Source organism: Phoxinus phoxinus, assembly GCF_949152265.1.
Source record: "Phoxinus phoxinus genome assembly, chromosome: 14".
In the NCBI taxonomy this organism is placed as follows: Eukaryota; Metazoa; Chordata; class Actinopteri; order Cypriniformes; family Leuciscidae; genus Phoxinus; species Phoxinus phoxinus.
This window is the reverse complement of record NC_136889.1, coordinates 20,910,527-20,927,275: the sequence shown is the minus strand read 5'-3', so window position 1 is coordinate 20,927,275 and position 16,749 is coordinate 20,910,527. Positions and strand designations below refer to the sequence as shown.

Sequence of the window (16,749 nt, the reverse complement as noted above, 5' to 3'; positions counted from 1 at the left end):
GCGGGAGGAGGGATAGGACACGGACTGACTATGCGCGCGCCGTCCGGTGTCCCTCTCGGGATCGTTCACGCGCTCTTGCACAGTCAGCAAAAGAGCGATTTTCTGCTGCTTTATTGCTCCATTTCACTTCCACTCACATGTATTGAGATCATTAGGGACTCTATACGTGGTTTGTGATTAAATTTAACTTGAATACAAATAATATTTTGTGCAGTGGTAACCAAGTTAAAATAAGTTCCATACGCACATTTATATAGCTCACTTCAAAAATGCAGAAAAACTAAACGGGTAAAAGACTCATTAATATTTAATTCACAGACTTAGCGAAACTGCGGACAGGGCGTGTCTTATATAAAGAGAGGCGTGGATTTTACACATATCGAACATGATTGGACGAATCCTTTCAGTATGTTTTGAAATTTCCACGCATGCGCAGTGGGGAGTGGTGTTTCTCGGTGAGTTGAGTTCGATTGTTGATTTTCTCGCTTACAACTGTGTCTATATGGTAAATAATGAATGCTTCGGATGAATAACTTCGAGTTGTCGAGTGCGATAATATAATTAGTTGTCCAAACGAGAATATTACTGCATATATAAACATTGTAATGTCACCCATACTATTGCTAATAAATGTACACTAAAAACATCTGAATCTTCATATGAACATCTCAGTTCCTTTCCCACATGATAAGCACAGCCATCAGAACAAGCTGCTGTTTGGATATCGGTTGTTTGGATGTCAGTGTCTGGGTTGATTAATGGTCTTGGTGTTTTTGTTTATGTGCATGGTAGACTGGGGAAATGAGGACAAGTGAGTTTGATTCATCTGACGAAGAGGATTTTGGTGAAGAGGAAGCCACACCTCTTCAGATCTCATGGTGAGCAACATATACATGTGCAATTTTGCATTTACATACTCAACATAGATTGAAAGTGATTGTGTGTGTGTGCTTTGCAGGTTGTCTCTGTCAGTGGTGGAGTGTTCCCAGTCTCTTGGCATCTGTTCCTTACCTGGTAAAATTAATTGATAAATAATTATTATTACTAAATTAAAATATTCCTAATGTAATATTTAATTTTTAAATAAAATATTTTTTATTTTTTATTTTACTGTACAACTGTAAAATAACAATGCTAATTTAAACCAAACTAAAAACACCAGACTATGAGGTACTTGTGTGTATAGTCATGGGCAAAAGTTTTGGCAGTGACATAACATTTTGTGTTTCGAAAAGTTTGCTGCCTCAGTATTTGTAGATAGATATTTTTTTTACATTTCTATGGTATACTGGAAAACAATAATACGCATTTCATAGTTTTTAAAGGATTTTATTGGCAAAAACATTCAATGTATGCAAAGTCAATATTTACAGTGTTGATCCTTGACCCTCTGCAACTCGCTCTAGCAACTTCTGGGCCAAATCCTTCTTTGATGAAAAAGTGTCGGACAAAACTTGGTTTGAAAGTCCTAGTAAGATTCAAGGCTTCTCAATAAATGCGAGACACGTGCTGATTCAAGTGGTGCATAGAATTATACATGTTACTCAATTTAGTTTTTGGAGTAATACAGTCCATTTCTCCAATTTGTGACAGATGCAAAATAGAAGAGTTCTCTTTGTCACACATGTTTTGGTTTTCTTAAAAACTACTGTGCTATTTTAGATTTTCAAGCCATGATGATCTGGTTTGATTTCTTAAAATCAAGCCGGATCATGGCCTAGCAATTTTGGGATCTTCTGGGACATTAACTCGTCCAATGACCTTATAACTCTCCATGCTTCAAAACATGGTTGCGGGAATTGCTTTATGTCATAAAACTGGAAGGGATGCGGTTTTGTATATGTCTTTATGTTCAGTTGATTACGTTTGCTAAAGTGATTTTGGTCACTCTTTGGTAATTTTGGCATTTTTTTGGGTTTGTATATTATGCAAAAAAAAAAAAACATCACACACACATATATATATATATATATATATATATATATATATATATCATATATATATATATATATGAAGAATGACAGAATGATTTCACATGACTAGTACTTGTCCACACTTAATGTGCTGATGATATGATTAGTAAAATGATATTAGCTGGTCATTTTGTGCAGCGCAAAAAATAAGTTTTTTGTAAAAATGTCACTCTGCACACTAATCTAGAAACAATGTGAATCAACACCACAACAACTGTGGCAGCAAACAATTTATGTCACTGCCAAAACTTTTGGCCATGAGTGTAAATGCTTCACTCTGAAACACACAGCGAACATATTTAATTACACTGCAGACTTTTGTGATTTGAAAATAGATTTTTGAAAAGCCATAACGTTTCGGGTTTTATTTTGATTGATTGCACAGCCTTAATTTCTGCTCATTTTAGGTTGCAGATATAAAGAAATCAGAAGAAACCTGCAGAAAGATGTTGGTGAGTCTAGCTGACACAAACACACACACAGTAATGGTTTAATCCAGTGGTTCTCGACTGATTGGTTGCAAGTCTATAGTGATCAGTGATCCAATCAATTCCTGGTGACAAATCAAGTCTCGTCCTAATTTTTGTTCTCCGTCAAGAAGCCGATTCACTATATACGTCACAATAGGGGAGAAAATACGATCACAATTTGTTTCATGCTAGTTCATTTGCATAAGTATGGTTTGTTTCAAACCCCCAAAATTCAAGAGGCTAATTTTCCTATTCAGCCTATGCTATGCTATATGCTATTGCATACAAGGCCCGTTCGCGGTAATATTAATGCATTTCAATGTTAGGATATTTTGGTTTACTTTTGTACAATAAACTATTTTGTTCACCACTTGTTGTTCTGAAGCACAGCCAGTTGAGAAGCAGCAGTTTAAAGCATGTTGTGTGCAGTGTGTGCATGCCCCTCTGTGATAGGATAACTGTGATTTATCTGTGGTTTGTGTGTAGCTGAGATGTGTGATCAGGGTGTGGAGGACGTGTTTGTATTCTGCACCAGAGGAGAGCTGGTGCGCTACAGAGTGCCATGTCTGCTAGAGGTTTATTCTCAGAGTGGGCTGAGAGTGCACCACGTCCCCTTCCCGGACGGATGCGCTCCAGAGCTTCCTCAGTGCTGCTGCATCCTGGAAGAACTGCACGACTGCCTGCAGAATCAACGCAAGACTGTCATACAGTAAGAGTAAAACACTCTCAGTTACTGCATTCAGGGATATTCTTCCCCTTCCAGGGAGAAGAAATGTGATCATTTTTCCTTTATAACAAATTCAACAGAAACGTTTATTTTCTATACGGTATATCAAACCTTTTAGTTTTAAGCGAACTTTATTTTAAATTTAGTTTTAGGACAGGTACATGTATTAATGTTATTCAGTGTTCGTTTTTTAATAGAAATGAATACTTTTATTCAACAAGGATGCTTTGAATCGATGTGAAAAGTGACAGTAAAGACATTTATAATGCTACGAGAGTAACAAGAGTTCTGTTTCAGATTAATGCTGTTCTTATGAACTTTCTATTCATCAAAGAATGTCAAAAATGTCAGTTTACACACAAATATTAAGCAACACAACTATTTTTAACATTGATTGATAAAAAAAATATTTATTGAGCTGCAAATTAGCATATTTAAATGATTTCTGAAGGATCGTGTGCTGAAAATGTAGCTTTGCTATCATAGGAATATTTCACAATATTAGTGTTTATACTGTATTTTTTTATTGAATAAATGCCTTGGTTTGCATAAGAGATAGCACGTATATGTATGTAATACATGTGTATATATATATATATTACATGACCATTAGAAGAACATCAGATTCTAATTGTGCTTGTGTTCCTCCACAGTTGTTATGGAGGTCTGGGACGCTCAGGACTAAGCAAGTATCAAATGCTCAAAATGAGCGCAGTGTCATGATTAATGTTAGTCCCGTGTGTGTCATTAGGAGTTTTAACTTGTGTTTCATTGTCACAGTTGCTGCATGTTTGCTGCTGCAGCTCTCTGTCTCCATCACGCCCAGTGCCGCGCTGGAAATCCTGAGGGAGCTGAGAGGAGGCGGAGCTATTCAGACTGTCAAGGTAAGAGGCAACATCTGAAAACCTAGATACAGCACTTCCCTTAAACATACAACTGAGTTAATTATGCTTCTTCATGCCCTCTAATAGCAATACAACTTCCTTCACGAGTTTCGGGAGAAGTTTGCAGCATATCAAGAAACCAAAGAGCGGCTTTCAGAGAGATCAGTGTCCCGATGATCAACCTGACATTCAGATGATTTGAAAACAGGAAAGAAAGTAAAAAGACTAATTGTTTTGCTCTGTGGATGTTCTCTACCTTGATCATGATTGCATTTGTTTCTATTCTGATGACACTTTAAAAATTCTGTACTTTTATAAGTTGATCTAATAATAGTGTGCTTAATATATAACTTTACCTTTGCAATTAAATGAGCCTTGTTCACTTAAATGTGGTCTTAAGTGGCCTAAACAAGATGTTGTCTGCATTAATCCAGGCCAGTGGATCAAATTAAGAGTGATGCTTATTGTGTCTGGGAAACAATATATTGCTTATGTGAGCGACAGTGATTTGAATGGCAGATTAAATTCATTATACAGTTGTTGACAATATTTCTTGGCAATTCTTTCGTACCAAAGTGGCCATTGGTAAGGGGATATATTAAGTTTGTAACCATTACTGGTAACAAGTACCAGTGCCTTTACATTGATCAGAGATACATTAATAATCACAACGATGCAGTTCAAGTGCTATAATTTAAGGCATTATTGAATGATAATAAACCTTTCAGGTTTGTCACATGATCGTTTTAATATAGCTTGTGCAATGCAGTGTCCTGGTTTTGTTTTGTTTCTGATAAATAAAAAAGCAATTAATATTGTTGAAAACTTGTGTAAACCAAACCCTAGTTTGACATTGTAACCAAATGGAATAAACAGGATTTCATACAGAGAAAACGGCATCATAAAATAAGCCATGAGTTAATGTATGGAGAACTTTATTGGGAACTTTAAAGCAATATTACAAGCAAAAAAAAAAAATCACAATTTACTACAGCTCTTGCAAGACTTTATAACATTCAAACACACATATCAAGCTGGATTCACTCACACACAAATGGCAAATGAAAAAAATTCTAAAACAATCACAGGAAAATCCAAAATAACCTATTACTCTAAATATCACCTGGGTGGTCCAGCTTGGTGATTAGGAACAACTGCATTGACTGTCAGTATAGTCAAGGGTCCTTCCACACAGCTCTGCTCTGAATCCAGACGCAAACTACAGCATCACTGAAGGACTGAAGATTGCCTGCGATTACTGACGGGATAAAAAAAATCTTGGCACACAGATCATGCCAACATCAAACCAGTGTCCAAAATAGAATCCAGTCATCTCTGCTATCTCACAAAAACAAAAATAAAATCAGAAAACAATTCCACTTAGAAATACAAAATGCACACAACAAAATTTAAGCAAAAAAGGTTACATGTTGAGTATTTCCAGGATGTATGAGCGAAGCAAAGCCTTCAATACACTGAAAGCATCAGTCCTCGTTTGCTTCCAACATGACAGAAAAACAATGGTTTTAACACTTGAAATGGAGCATTCATCTGGTAAGAACCATCAACGTGAAGAAGACCAGCCTAAGCTCAAAAACATGGTATTACAAGATCATGAATGACCAAAGCAGCACACAACTCTGAGGGTCAAATTAAAGAACTGACTGAGCAACAAGGCAGTAATATAGTTCAAATAAAATAAGTCTGTAAAAATGCTACAATCAAGATCTTTATTTTGCCCCACAGTTTGAAAACACAAGAGTAAAATCTATGCACATATCCATCAGCAATATAGTTTTGAAGCCCTTGTGCATCTGCTTTGGACATGATCTGGTCAATGTAAACCGTTTTATCTCATCTACTGATGCTTTCAGTGTGTGAAGAGGTTTGGCATTGGTGCGACGTGTGTATAGGTCTAAAAAGGTTGTACTTAAGAGTTGGTAATCATTTATTTTTGCATGTGTTGTTCTGGAGTTGTGCGGGCAGCTTGCGTCCTGAATCGTTCTTGGCTGATGAGGAGTAAATAAAGTCAAAGTCCATTTGAAACAGCCAAGCAGAACTGAGAGAGATGTCCGAGTCCAAGCTCCATTTGGGTTTTAAAATCAGCATCTCAAACGCCTTCATATACACTTTGCAGCTGTATCCAGATTAAGAGCTCACCAAAACATAGATCATCCTAGAATAAAAAGACCAGAGAAACATAAGCACAGTGATCGAAAGATTAAAGATGAAGTCTCATGCGTTCAAAAAACGGCAAAAACGTATTACAAATATACAATATAATATAAAATATTTAAAAATATATATTTTTGTACAAATAAAATATATTTTAAATTGTAATTTATTCCTGAGATGTCAAAGCTGAATTTTCAGCATCATTACTTCTGTCTTCAGTGTCACATGATCATTCAGAATCCATTCTAATATGCTGATTTGCAGCTCAAGTAGCATTTAAAAAAAATATATATATTATCAATAATGAAAATAGCTCAAAATGGTGCTTAATATAGTTGTGGACACAGTGATTGATATACATGTATGTATGTATATATATATATATATATATATATATATATATATATATATTTTATATATATCTTTTGAGGATTATTTGATATATATTTATATATATATATATATATATATATATCTTTTGAGGATTATTTGATAAAGTTAGAAAGAGAAATCTTTTATAACATTATACATTTCTTTATGGACACTTTTGATCAATATGTGTCCCGGCTAAATAAAAGTATTAATTTGTTTTCTTTCTAAACGTTTGAACTGTAGTATATAAGATAAAAAAAAAAATATATATATATATATATTTTGAATGTTTCTATATGTTAAACAATTGATAAACAATTAAACTGTACATACCCGTAAAGATAGTAGAAAAACGAGAGGAGGTAGAATGCAAGTTTGCACCAGCCCTCCTTCTGACAGTACGCCAAAATGTCTGCGTTCATTATCGTAGTGGGGTCATACAATCCAGGCCCACTCATCACAGGGCGGCTCATATACCTGCACACAAACGAACACTTTATGTTGCACTTTGAGCAAGACACAATGCTAACTAATAACTTATTAACTTTAAAGACGCTAGCTTGACACATCTGCTGAGATGTTTGATAAATATATCCAGCAAGTGTTTATCTGTGATTGGTTTGGAGCTGAACGCCCCACCCACCTCCAGACGTGATAGGCCAGCAGGGGCATGTTGAGTCCAAGCGTCAGCCATTCTGCGGCGCACAGGAACATTACGCAGAAAAACACATGGATGAGGTACTCCGGCAAGACGAGCTAAGGAAACCACACAACACATGATCAGAAAACAAAAAGCATACACAGATCCATCTCAGAGACAGAGTTCTATTGCGCCTGAAGACTGTGCCCCAAATCTAGCCAATCAGATGTAATCATTAGGATTACCACCAACCAACCCATGAGCTCTAGTACTTGCTAATCTATGCACACATCTAAATCTCTCTAAAATCTCAGAAGAACCGGATCTGCAGAGAATAACTGTCAGAAATCATTATTTAAAGCAATAATAATTTAAATATTTACATTTAAAATCAACCAAGTGACATTAAATTACGTAGTATAGACTGAAAATTTAAATTAAAAAATCCATATGCAAATAGTATGCGAAGAATTCAAGGTCTTAGAATTCAAAGACCTTTGATCCATTTAAGAACTTATGACACCCTAAAGTTCAAAGTTCAAACCAACCAAACACCTATTCCTACTCAATAGCCTCTGAAACAGGTTATCTATTATTATCCCAAAGCTGTTGAGGTTTGTAAAGAATATACTATACCCCATCTGCTTTAGATTTTGTCAAATATAGAGAGCAGAGTTTCTCTTATTAGGCAAATAGAACATCTGGCCATTAGCAAATTACTGTTAAAACCCCCCCAAAAGCAGACAAGTCGACATTTACTACACCCCCATCCCCCAGCCCACATACAAAGGTATTGGAACAGAGGCAGGATTGTGTTTTTTACAGGGAAACAATGCCAGGCAGAGTGAGAAGAGCAGCCATGCTGAGGAAGGGAGAAGCTACAAGGACCCCAGGCTGCCCCTGCCATGCCTGATCATAACCGGTAAATGAAGACAACACAATGAAGCCCATGCAAAAGAGAAAAAGTGTGTGTTCTGCTTTCGCCCAACACAAACACATATTAAAAATGTAAAATTCAAACTGTTGATGGTGATTATGAAGTAAAATTGCCTCAAAACTCATTAAGCATATCCTTCTGAGAGTGATCGGACACATCCAGCCAGAAATACCAACTCTGAGTCGATTCTAAGGTATACCATTCCTCAACTCTAGATTAATGTGCACCAAAGATGCTCACTACACCCACCCTTCCTTCCCATCCATCATTAATCTCAAGCGTACTTGAAATAATGACTTCTCCTACATCATCTTAACGGTGCAATTGCTTTACAGCGGTGCCAAGTTTATAAGAACACTTTCTAAGTGAGACATCATAAATGGAGTTAGTCGCTCTGGGTAAAGAGCAAACGAAGGAGGGGGGGACAGAACGGCACATGCATGTTCTGAGCATTTGCAAGTCTTTTCAGTTAACACTTTTCCCTGTAAACCACTGTCTTTCCTACACTCAAGTATACACCTGCGCAGACATCTGTGCCTCCACCCAACCCCACACTAACGGACTAAACCAGCCAAACATCCGTGAGATATAAGCAACCCTAAAGGAGCCATGTGTTTTGTTCATTCAGCAAATGTGATGGCATTTGCAAGACGAGACAACCTCTGTAATCAAGCTGTTCAGCTGGCATAAAGCAGATCCTGTCTCCCTGCTTGGCATGTTTGTACATTGAGGTGTTAGTTAACTGAAAAGACATTTGTAAACACTCCGCTCGTGCACACAGAGAGACTGTTACTGATCTTAAGCTGAATTCTGGTACCAACCTTCAGAGCAAGCCTGACCCTTTTAATTTTTTTCACCCTGTCAACTGTCTTTGAGCCAATCAGAGGAAAAAAGGTAAAAAGTAAATATTAAGAAAATAAATAACAAAATGCAAACCAGAAAATCGAACGAAAGTAGTGTTAGTGTTGGAAAGCAACATTCACTGCAGATGATTTCATCGATTAGCAGAACAGTGTTGTGATAGAAGAGAAGAAACAGGAGTGCATGCATCACCCGGCACCTCTCCAAAAACTCTCACTTACCGGGTTTAATGTGTTACATTGGTCTATAGGATTCTTATAGTCAGTCTTCAGCTCATCGAATGCAATTATCTAAAAGTAAAACAGGGAAAATAAGTTAAGCACATGATCCAGGAGTAAACATACAAACAATTTCCCACATATTCCCACATCATCATATGTCAGGAATGTGTTATTCTTTCAGAACAACACTTACAAGGTTTTTTAAACATTCAGAAATATTCTTGTGCTGAATGAATAATTTAAAACAATTAATTTACAAACGGACTATAAAATACTGACAAACAAAAGCTTAATATTTCATGAGATTTGTGTTGCAAGAGAAATGATGCGAGTTTAAACTGCTTTAATACAGAGATGCAAAATTCCTTATGCTTTTCTGTTTCTCTTGGTTTTGCCTGTCCTGTAATCCTCAAGTGTTATGTCTTTTCGACTAATTATGCGGTGTATTATCATGTATGCCTAAATCAAATTCAGGTTGTAATTGTTTACTCATGAAAATTGGTAATGACATTAAATCCATTGCCAAAAGTAATATTATTGTATGAAATTCACACGTCCCAATATTTAACTCTTGGGGGGGCAAAAACAATATTCCAGTCACTATTGTGACGTGAAAACATTTGAATGTATTTGGCATATTTGAGCAAAGGCAGAAATGTGATACTAGTTCTGCACTGAAAGTTGTTGTATCTCTGAAACAGGTTAATGACACCAGGCAGCATTGAGGAGATATGAACAATGGTGTTGTTCTGTCCGCAAATAACTCACAAAATTCTCTCTTCATTCTCACAAAATCATAGTTGTAATTCTAACATGCAAAGGCCCAACACATGAGAGGTACTAATGACAGACTTCACTGCACTGTTTTAGTTATTTATTATCCTTTTGAGATATGTATATAAAATTTAATATTATAATAATAATATTATAATAATAATAATAATAATATATATATAGCCTATATACACATACAATACATTGTTGATTTTCACAGCATTTCTGATTTAATTATCACTGATCTGTAAACACATGCACGAGAGCCAAACGGGAGCGCGCGCCCCATCCGCCCATGATCACCAGTATTAGATGCGACAGAAACTAATAAACAACGCGTGAACTAAATGTGGCTAACCCCGTAGATAACACGTTTAAATACATAGAAATACCCTAATTGTTTAACGGAAGATTAGCGGCAATGATAATAATGGGTGTCACCAGGTTGCGCTCGTGCCATTCATTCGCGTTTGTCTCGCGCTTTGCTCTATGTTGAACTAATGCCACTATCCACTGAGTATCGGAGTTAAAAACCTTAACGAATGTGTTGGAGTTCTATTCAAAACACTTACATGCCAAATAGCGAAGAAAATGAGCGCCGCCGTCAGCAGAAGCGCCAACATATAACAAAAGGCCGCGAATGTGAACGCCATTTTTCGCTCATGTGGAATGATCCAAACCGACGACTGCTGTGACGTTGAGACAGCTGTACGTCACGTGACTGGAGAATTCACATGGATCCTCGAAAAAACGCGAGAGCAAGGGACCCAAGTATAAATAAATGAAATAATAATAATGTATTAGTATTTCATTAATAATGAAATAATAACATCCTCCATGCCCATATGTTTTTCGTGGAGCACAATCATGCATGTTCACATATTCATAAAGGCCACATCTGAATTTAAAAGAGACTAAAACGCCATGAAGTAAAATAGTCTACAGACCTTATCTCCTGAAGCCATGATAGCTTTGTGTGAATAACATATTTAGGTTGAAATTTGTCTAAGTCTAATTGATTAACTTCATTAGTAAACGTAATGATTAATGCTTATTTTAAAAGGCTAAGAGACAAAGATGCATACTGATAAATAAATATAATATTATTAATAAAATGTGCTGAATTAATTAATAACATTAACACAGACTTTAGGTCCTATAAAATACTGGCAAAAATCACAAACATAAAAGTTTGAAGAGCCTAATATTTGAGAATATCAGTGAAAGTGATGTGAGATTGAACTGCTTTAATATGGAAACACAATTGCTGAGCCAAAGAGATCTTCTTGCATTTCTCCTTGTTTTGCCTGTAAACTCGCATCTATTTGACCCATACCAAGTTTAGAAAATATGCAATATATATAATCCACCAGGCCTGAAAAAAGGTGATCCTGCTGAATGCCATTGCTGTGACTGACATTATACAAATCTCTTAAAACCTTTCATCTTTTCATAATAAATTGCTGAAGTCTTCTATACTTGTGCTGAATGTTATTCATGTTAGCCTAGGCTACTATAGTCGTGGTTGGTAAAATAAAAAAAATTAAAAGGAATTTATTTATATAAAAATAAAGAGGAATTATTCACTGAGATATGTTATGGAAATGTAAAGCCAGCTAACTGCAAACAAACAAGACATACTCTGATGGAATTTTTCACTTCCTGGGGCAAGATGAAATGACATCATCGTCAGGTGATGCATGTTTGTTAAGGACTAGATCAATAACGCCCAACTAGAGAGATTAAATCAAAACCACATGAAACAAACTGTGGGTAGAATTTTCTAATGCTTTGTGCCATTAACCTAATACTGTTTTACTAATGCAAACCCAGCAGTCATTGAATATAGAATTGACTTGCCATGGTAATGCGCATGGCTAAATCACTTGTATTTGCCTAATGGAATTAGATTTACTCTCTTAGCAGATACTTCCTTCCCAAGCCAACTGAACATTAGTCTTAAGTGTCAGTAACCAGGATAAGTCTTCATTGCCATCCTAAAAAGTAATGGCCATTATTCAGAACAGAATAATGTATCACATCCTTACAACCAACTTCAACCAGTAACCTTTGCTAAAACCAGTAAGATACTCAAAATCAACGCATGACCTAGATATTACATTTTAGGCTAGTTATTTTTTGTATGACATTATTTCACCCTTTGCTTACTGTACAAATGACTGAAAAACACTACCATGAACACACATGATGCACAACTAAGAAGTTTACAAATAAAGGTATGAATCCAATCAAGAACACTCTCCAGTTAAACACATGGTCAAGTTTTCAAAGGAAAAAAACCTTCTATTTAATTATTCAAAACAGCAGACAAATGTAATTGAGACACATATTGAAAGGTTAATTGTTTTTCTGGTATGAAGAGATTATAAATGACCAGGAAAAGCATCTTCAGTCATTAAAAATTTGACATTAAACACATACAGTTCACTAATGTGATGTCCACATCATATAAACCACCAAAGTGAGCAATCAGTGTTTAATAGGAAACGGCACTAATCACAGGTGATACAGGTTGTACAGATGTACGGAGATGAGCCTGACCCACATTAGAGCTCACAGATTCTGAAAGACGCAAGATCTGCAGAGGTATTACTAATCGAAACCACAATATCACTTCCTCCAACTATTTGTATTACTCTGTTCAGCTGTAAACATTTAATAAATTTCCAGTGTTTACATTTTGCCAATAGAATGATTGTTTTTACATAAATATGGAAATAGCAATGCAACTCAAGAATAGTGACACCGGCTTTATTCCAGTGTTTAGCTGGACAAAGAGAAAGAGGAATTCATTAGGAGATGCCGCCAGTGGCCGAATAACACCATAGCATAGCATAGATTGTCTGGGTGATGTATAGCTTACCCCCTTTCCCAAAAAAACAATAAATCAAAATAAATGAGTCCCAGAACTCTCACCCAATTGTCCTCACAGATTCTAGATCCTTAGTGAAGATTTATTTGTCAGGTTGTGAGCACAGATTTAAAAAGGCAAAACAGAATACATTTATGACACTCATGACAACAGTTTAGATACGATAATCAAATGCTCTCTCCCAACTTCTCCCGACTTCTGAACCCTTCGCCTACCATTACAGTTCAACAAATATCAAGACAAAATAATTAGTGTTTGGTCAAAAATACTCCAAATTAGAGGTAGAAAAAGCATTACGAAGGCCCTTGAAATATCAGGGCATTACATGAAGACATAACTGGGAAAACATTTAGAGTTGTCAACTAAGACATGTTAGAGTTTTAGAATGTTTAAATCTGTTGCCAGGTCATCTATCAAGAAGGATAGCTGACATGGGATTGCCTAAAATCACAACATGACCCAACTATCATGGCAGTAAGATTGGATTACCTGTGCAGGCCAGTACATACTTTACTGCTCAGGGATGAGAGTGGAATGGTTCAGAGTACTTGTGGAATTTGCTTTCATATTTTCTTTTCTTGTCTTTGCACTTCACATGTCATCTTAAACTGGTACAGGCGGGTTTAGAGTTTGGGCAGAAGCATTCAAACATACACAAACAGACAGTATCAGATGGACTATGGTATTCTCTCCGTTTGGAGGTGATGGTCCCATCTCTGTCACTCTTTAAACATGAGTTGTAGCTTGTTCGGTCTGTTCTTAGCGGAAGAAGCCCAGTTTCTCTCTTAGCCACTCCTCTGTCAGGTCTTCAGTGTTCCTTATCTCAAACACCTGAAGAAAAATTATATTTAGAAGCCATTCCCACTACACTGCTTTAAAGAAAGAACATCACTGGGTGTAAGGTCAAGTGTTTCACCTTGGTTAGTTCAACCGTCTGTACCAGTTTGTTTTTGCTGCCAGCATACATCATTTGCTGCTCAGGTTTGCATCCTGGGAAAGTGTGTTTCATTTTAGAGAATTGGAGACATATTACTGAATTTGTGCATATTGAATTTTTGACAAGTTTTTTTTACCAACAGGACTGGAGAAGATAAAACACAGAGGGTAGGACACTCTCCCATCATCGTGCTCGTACTTATAGCTGTAGACTACAAATGTGTCACAGGTTAAGGAAACTAATGATTGTTCAATGTTGAATGGAAAATAGAACATTTCTTGAAAGTCCCATAAGTTACTAGAGTTTAAATCATGGTGGAGTACAAAGTGACTGTTTTAGTTAAGGATATCTGGGCTGTCTCTCTGGTAGCTCGTTCTTCAGATCTTCAGGGGAAATATCCTACAAGAAATCAAACCCAATTGTAACCTGCACTGGAAAGCCGTCTATTATGTATTCATGCAATAACAGTGGTTATATGATGTGTGTGTGAATGTACCTCATGCTCCTCCTCCAGAATCACCAGCTGTTTGTCTTTATCAATCTTCACTGTAACCAGAGGAGAATACAGCAATATCAACATTCAATCCTCATGGTATATGAGAAAGTGTGAGCATGTGGACCAGTTTGAGTGTTTCATTTAAGTTCAACTCACTGATGATGGCAGCATTATTGGTTTCCTTCCTGAAGCGGAAATCGCGCAACTTTTTCACCAGGTCTTCGTCCACCTCACACACGACTAAAGACTCACTCTGCACACACATATTTTTCTTATTACTATTTTTTCACATTTTTAAATATTATAAAATCTATCAATGGTTACATTTTATTTTAAGGTGTCCGTGTTACAGTGTAATTATACAATATTTGAAGTAGGTGAATTATGTAGACCAAAAACAATACAAAAGACAAAAGGACAGCAGCGTGTAAGTGTATTTATTTATTTCCTCATTTGATTTTAGTTGTCGTTGCTACTATGTTAGACTAACAGGGACTAGTCACAGCACTTGCATATTGTTGGTTTGATTGCTTCTAAAGTTCTCCTCATTTTCAGTCGCTTTGGATAAAAGCATCTGATGAATAATTAAATGTAATTTTAATTTATATTTTGGTTTCTTTAAAATAGCCATCCTCCTTTGTATAAATTACAGCTCAACACACTCTCAGTCATATTATAACCATAGTTCATTAGGTGTATCCAGTGACCACATTCAAGGCTGTTTTTCCTCTCGTCTTGTCGATGGGCTTAGACATGAAGCATGTCCAAACTTTTGACTAGTAGTGTATAAATAACTAATCAACCTGAAAAACTCCCAATTACTGGTAATCTCTTTGAATATGACTGAGTCATACAGGTTAGGGACACACACAGGGTTGAGAGTTTGTCAATTAAAGTATATCAAATAGAAGTTTAAAATTAACAATCTAAATTAAAATGCTAAAAATAAAGACGTACAATATTAAACTGACTTTATAATGACTAATATTGTATTTGACAAAGGGGTGCATTGGAGTCAAAAAGGTTGAGAACCACTGACCTATAGTAAGAAATAACCAGACTGAAAGCAGAGAAAGTGGAAACTACAATGCATTTCTTCTGATTGCGAAATTGTTATTCTGTTAACAAACTCCAATTCATATCAGTTTAATATAATCCTATATTAACAATAAAACCACCTGTCTACTTTAACACCACAACAACATCCAGCTGTATGGGGTCTTCAAAGATTAGGAGTTCACAAAACTCCTGCATTATGACAATGAGTGTGGGTCATCAGGAGGAGAACAACAATCACTTTCTTAGCTGTTGATGTGGCGGACAAAGTGGGCAAACGTGTTTGTCGTGCAGTCCTGGTGGAATGCGAAGAATTTATTTCATTGCATTGTTTGCCATTTCTGCTCTGTTTAAATTACGTCGTTTGATCGTGACTTGACGTGCCATTCCAAGAAAAGGAACCACACCGTCTCTTTGTCGCCCAACACAGCAGATTTTCCAACATTTCCTTGAAATACTGAAGTGTGAGCAGAGCACGTCCCTTCCCGCAACAGGAAATGAGAATTCCCCCGGAGCCGCCGGAATTCCATCATATCACTATTATGTAAGGCAATCCTATCTCGTGAACATTCTAAACAGAGTTTTAGGGTAAATGTAACACCAAACGCGCCTTTATTTAGGTAAACTTTATAAGTCTGTGTAGGAGAGGGGTTGACATGCAGCTCATCACAAAGCACTGGGTGGAACTGCAACAGGGCTCTTAAAAAACAACAACCTCTCTAACATACACATATCACTGACCCTTGAGGCCTACGGCGTTATTTGGAAATGCTTCCGTATTATTATACATCATATAAGACAACGCCTCCATTCAAATGTTTTTATTAATCCAAGCCAGTTTTTGTACTCACCATTTTCACAGACAGCACGAGCCCAGCAGTGCAGGAGTTATACCGTGCCGCGTCTCGTGACGTTCCTTTGACCAATCAGAACGCCTGAACGCGCTAGGCTTTGAATGGCTGACCGTTCCAGGATCAGTTCGTTTTACCCATAAAAGGCCGAGTTCTGTCTGATTCCAGAACAGCAGCGTTTTGACATGAACTCAGACTGATGTTCATGGAAAGAACTATCGAATTAATGCTTCTATCTCTCCCATAGACTGTATAAAACAAGATATCTCCGCACCTACAGGGATTTGGTTGGATTACTATCAGTTCTAACTAAATAGCTAACTAACTAACTATCGAATTAATGTTTCTATCACTCCCATAGACTGTACCTATAGAACAATAACAGTATATAAATATAAAACCATTTGTAAACAGATTGAAACACCCATTTCTACAGGGACGCTCGTCAGAAATATAATTTTGTTTTCGCACAAAAAAAATGT

At 36.5% G+C, this 16,749-nt stretch overlaps 3 protein-coding genes across 4 annotated transcripts; 1 reads left to right on the top strand and 2 right to left on the bottom strand.

Annotated features, from left to right (window-relative positions):
- The first annotated feature begins 378 nt into the window (after positions 1 to 378).
- On the top strand, positions 379 to 4,593 carry cdkn3 (cyclin dependent kinase inhibitor 3). Of its 2 annotated transcripts, none has more exons than XM_079635269.1 (8): positions 379 to 455; positions 793 to 878; positions 959 to 1,014; positions 2,381 to 2,425; positions 2,930 to 3,152; positions 3,824 to 3,855; positions 3,951 to 4,054; positions 4,142 to 4,593. In XM_079635269.1, the coding sequence occupies exons 1-8, from the start codon at positions 429 to 431 to the stop codon at positions 4,229 to 4,231; spliced, it is 663 nt and encodes a 220-aa protein (XP_079491395.1). In that variant the 5' UTR covers positions 379 to 428; the 3' UTR covers positions 4,232 to 4,593. The 2 variants fall into 2 exon arrangements, with proteins under 2 accessions (XP_079491395.1, XP_079491394.1); XM_079635268.1 differs by having other exon boundaries at positions 382 to 455; positions 3,824 to 3,859.
- Positions 4,594 to 4,879: 286 nt separating this feature from the next.
- cnih1 (cornichon family member 1) lies at positions 4,880 to 10,786 on the bottom strand. Its single transcript, XM_079635270.1, has 5 exons — positions 10,607 to 10,786; positions 9,261 to 9,329; positions 7,245 to 7,357; positions 6,935 to 7,078; positions 4,880 to 6,230 (listed from the first exon to the last, which is right to left on the bottom strand). Exons 1-5 carry the CDS (start codon positions 10,685 to 10,687, stop codon positions 6,203 to 6,205), a joined length of 435 nt encoding a protein of 144 aa, XP_079491396.1. The 5' UTR covers positions 10,688 to 10,786; the 3' UTR covers positions 4,880 to 6,202.
- A 1,731-nt stretch (positions 10,787 to 12,517) lies between these two features.
- On the bottom strand, positions 12,518 to 16,422 carry gmfb (glia maturation factor, beta). Its single transcript, XM_079635271.1, has 7 exons — positions 16,268 to 16,422; positions 14,517 to 14,613; positions 14,361 to 14,410; positions 14,214 to 14,263; positions 14,001 to 14,083; positions 13,844 to 13,917; positions 12,518 to 13,758 (listed from the first exon to the last, which is right to left on the bottom strand). The coding sequence occupies exons 1-7, from the start codon at positions 16,268 to 16,270 to the stop codon at positions 13,687 to 13,689; spliced, it is 429 nt and encodes a 142-aa protein (XP_079491397.1). The 5' UTR covers positions 16,271 to 16,422; the 3' UTR covers positions 12,518 to 13,686.
- Positions 16,423 to 16,749: the final 327 nt, after the last annotated feature.

Excerpts from the sequence above, each read along its gene's own strand:
- cdkn3 (XM_079635268.1), top strand. The coding sequence starts at position 429 with ATGCGCAGTGGGGAGTGGTGTTTCTCG. Across the intron at positions 456-792 it reads GTGGGGAGTGGTGTTTCTCG|ACTGGGGAAATGAGGACAAG; the intron begins GTGAGTTGAGTT and ends TGTGCATGGTAG. Across the intron at positions 4,055-4,141 it reads GAGCTATTCAGACTGTCAAG|CAATACAACTTCCTTCACGA; the intron begins GTAAGAGGCAAC and ends GCCCTCTAATAG.
- cnih1 (XM_079635270.1), bottom strand. The coding sequence starts at position 10,687 with ATGGCGTTCACATTCGCGGCCTTTTGTTATATGTTGGCGCTTCTGCTG. Across the intron at positions 7,358-9,260 it reads AATGTAACACATTAAACCCG|CTCGTCTTGCCGGAGTACCT; the intron begins GTAAGTGAGAGT and ends TGGTTTCCTTAG. Across the intron at positions 6,231-6,934 it reads TTTTTCTACTATCTTTACGG|GATGATCTATGTTTTGGTGA; the intron begins GTATGTACAGTT and ends TTTTTATTCTAG.
- gmfb (XM_079635271.1), bottom strand. Across the intron at positions 14,084-14,213 it reads CTACCAGAGAGACAGCCCAG|ATTTGTAGTCTACAGCTATA; the intron begins ATATCCTTAACT and ends AACCTGTGACAC. Across the intron at positions 13,918-14,000 it reads TATCTTCTCCAGTCCTGTTG|GATGCAAACCTGAGCAGCAA; the intron begins GTAAAAAAAACT and ends ACACTTTCCCAG.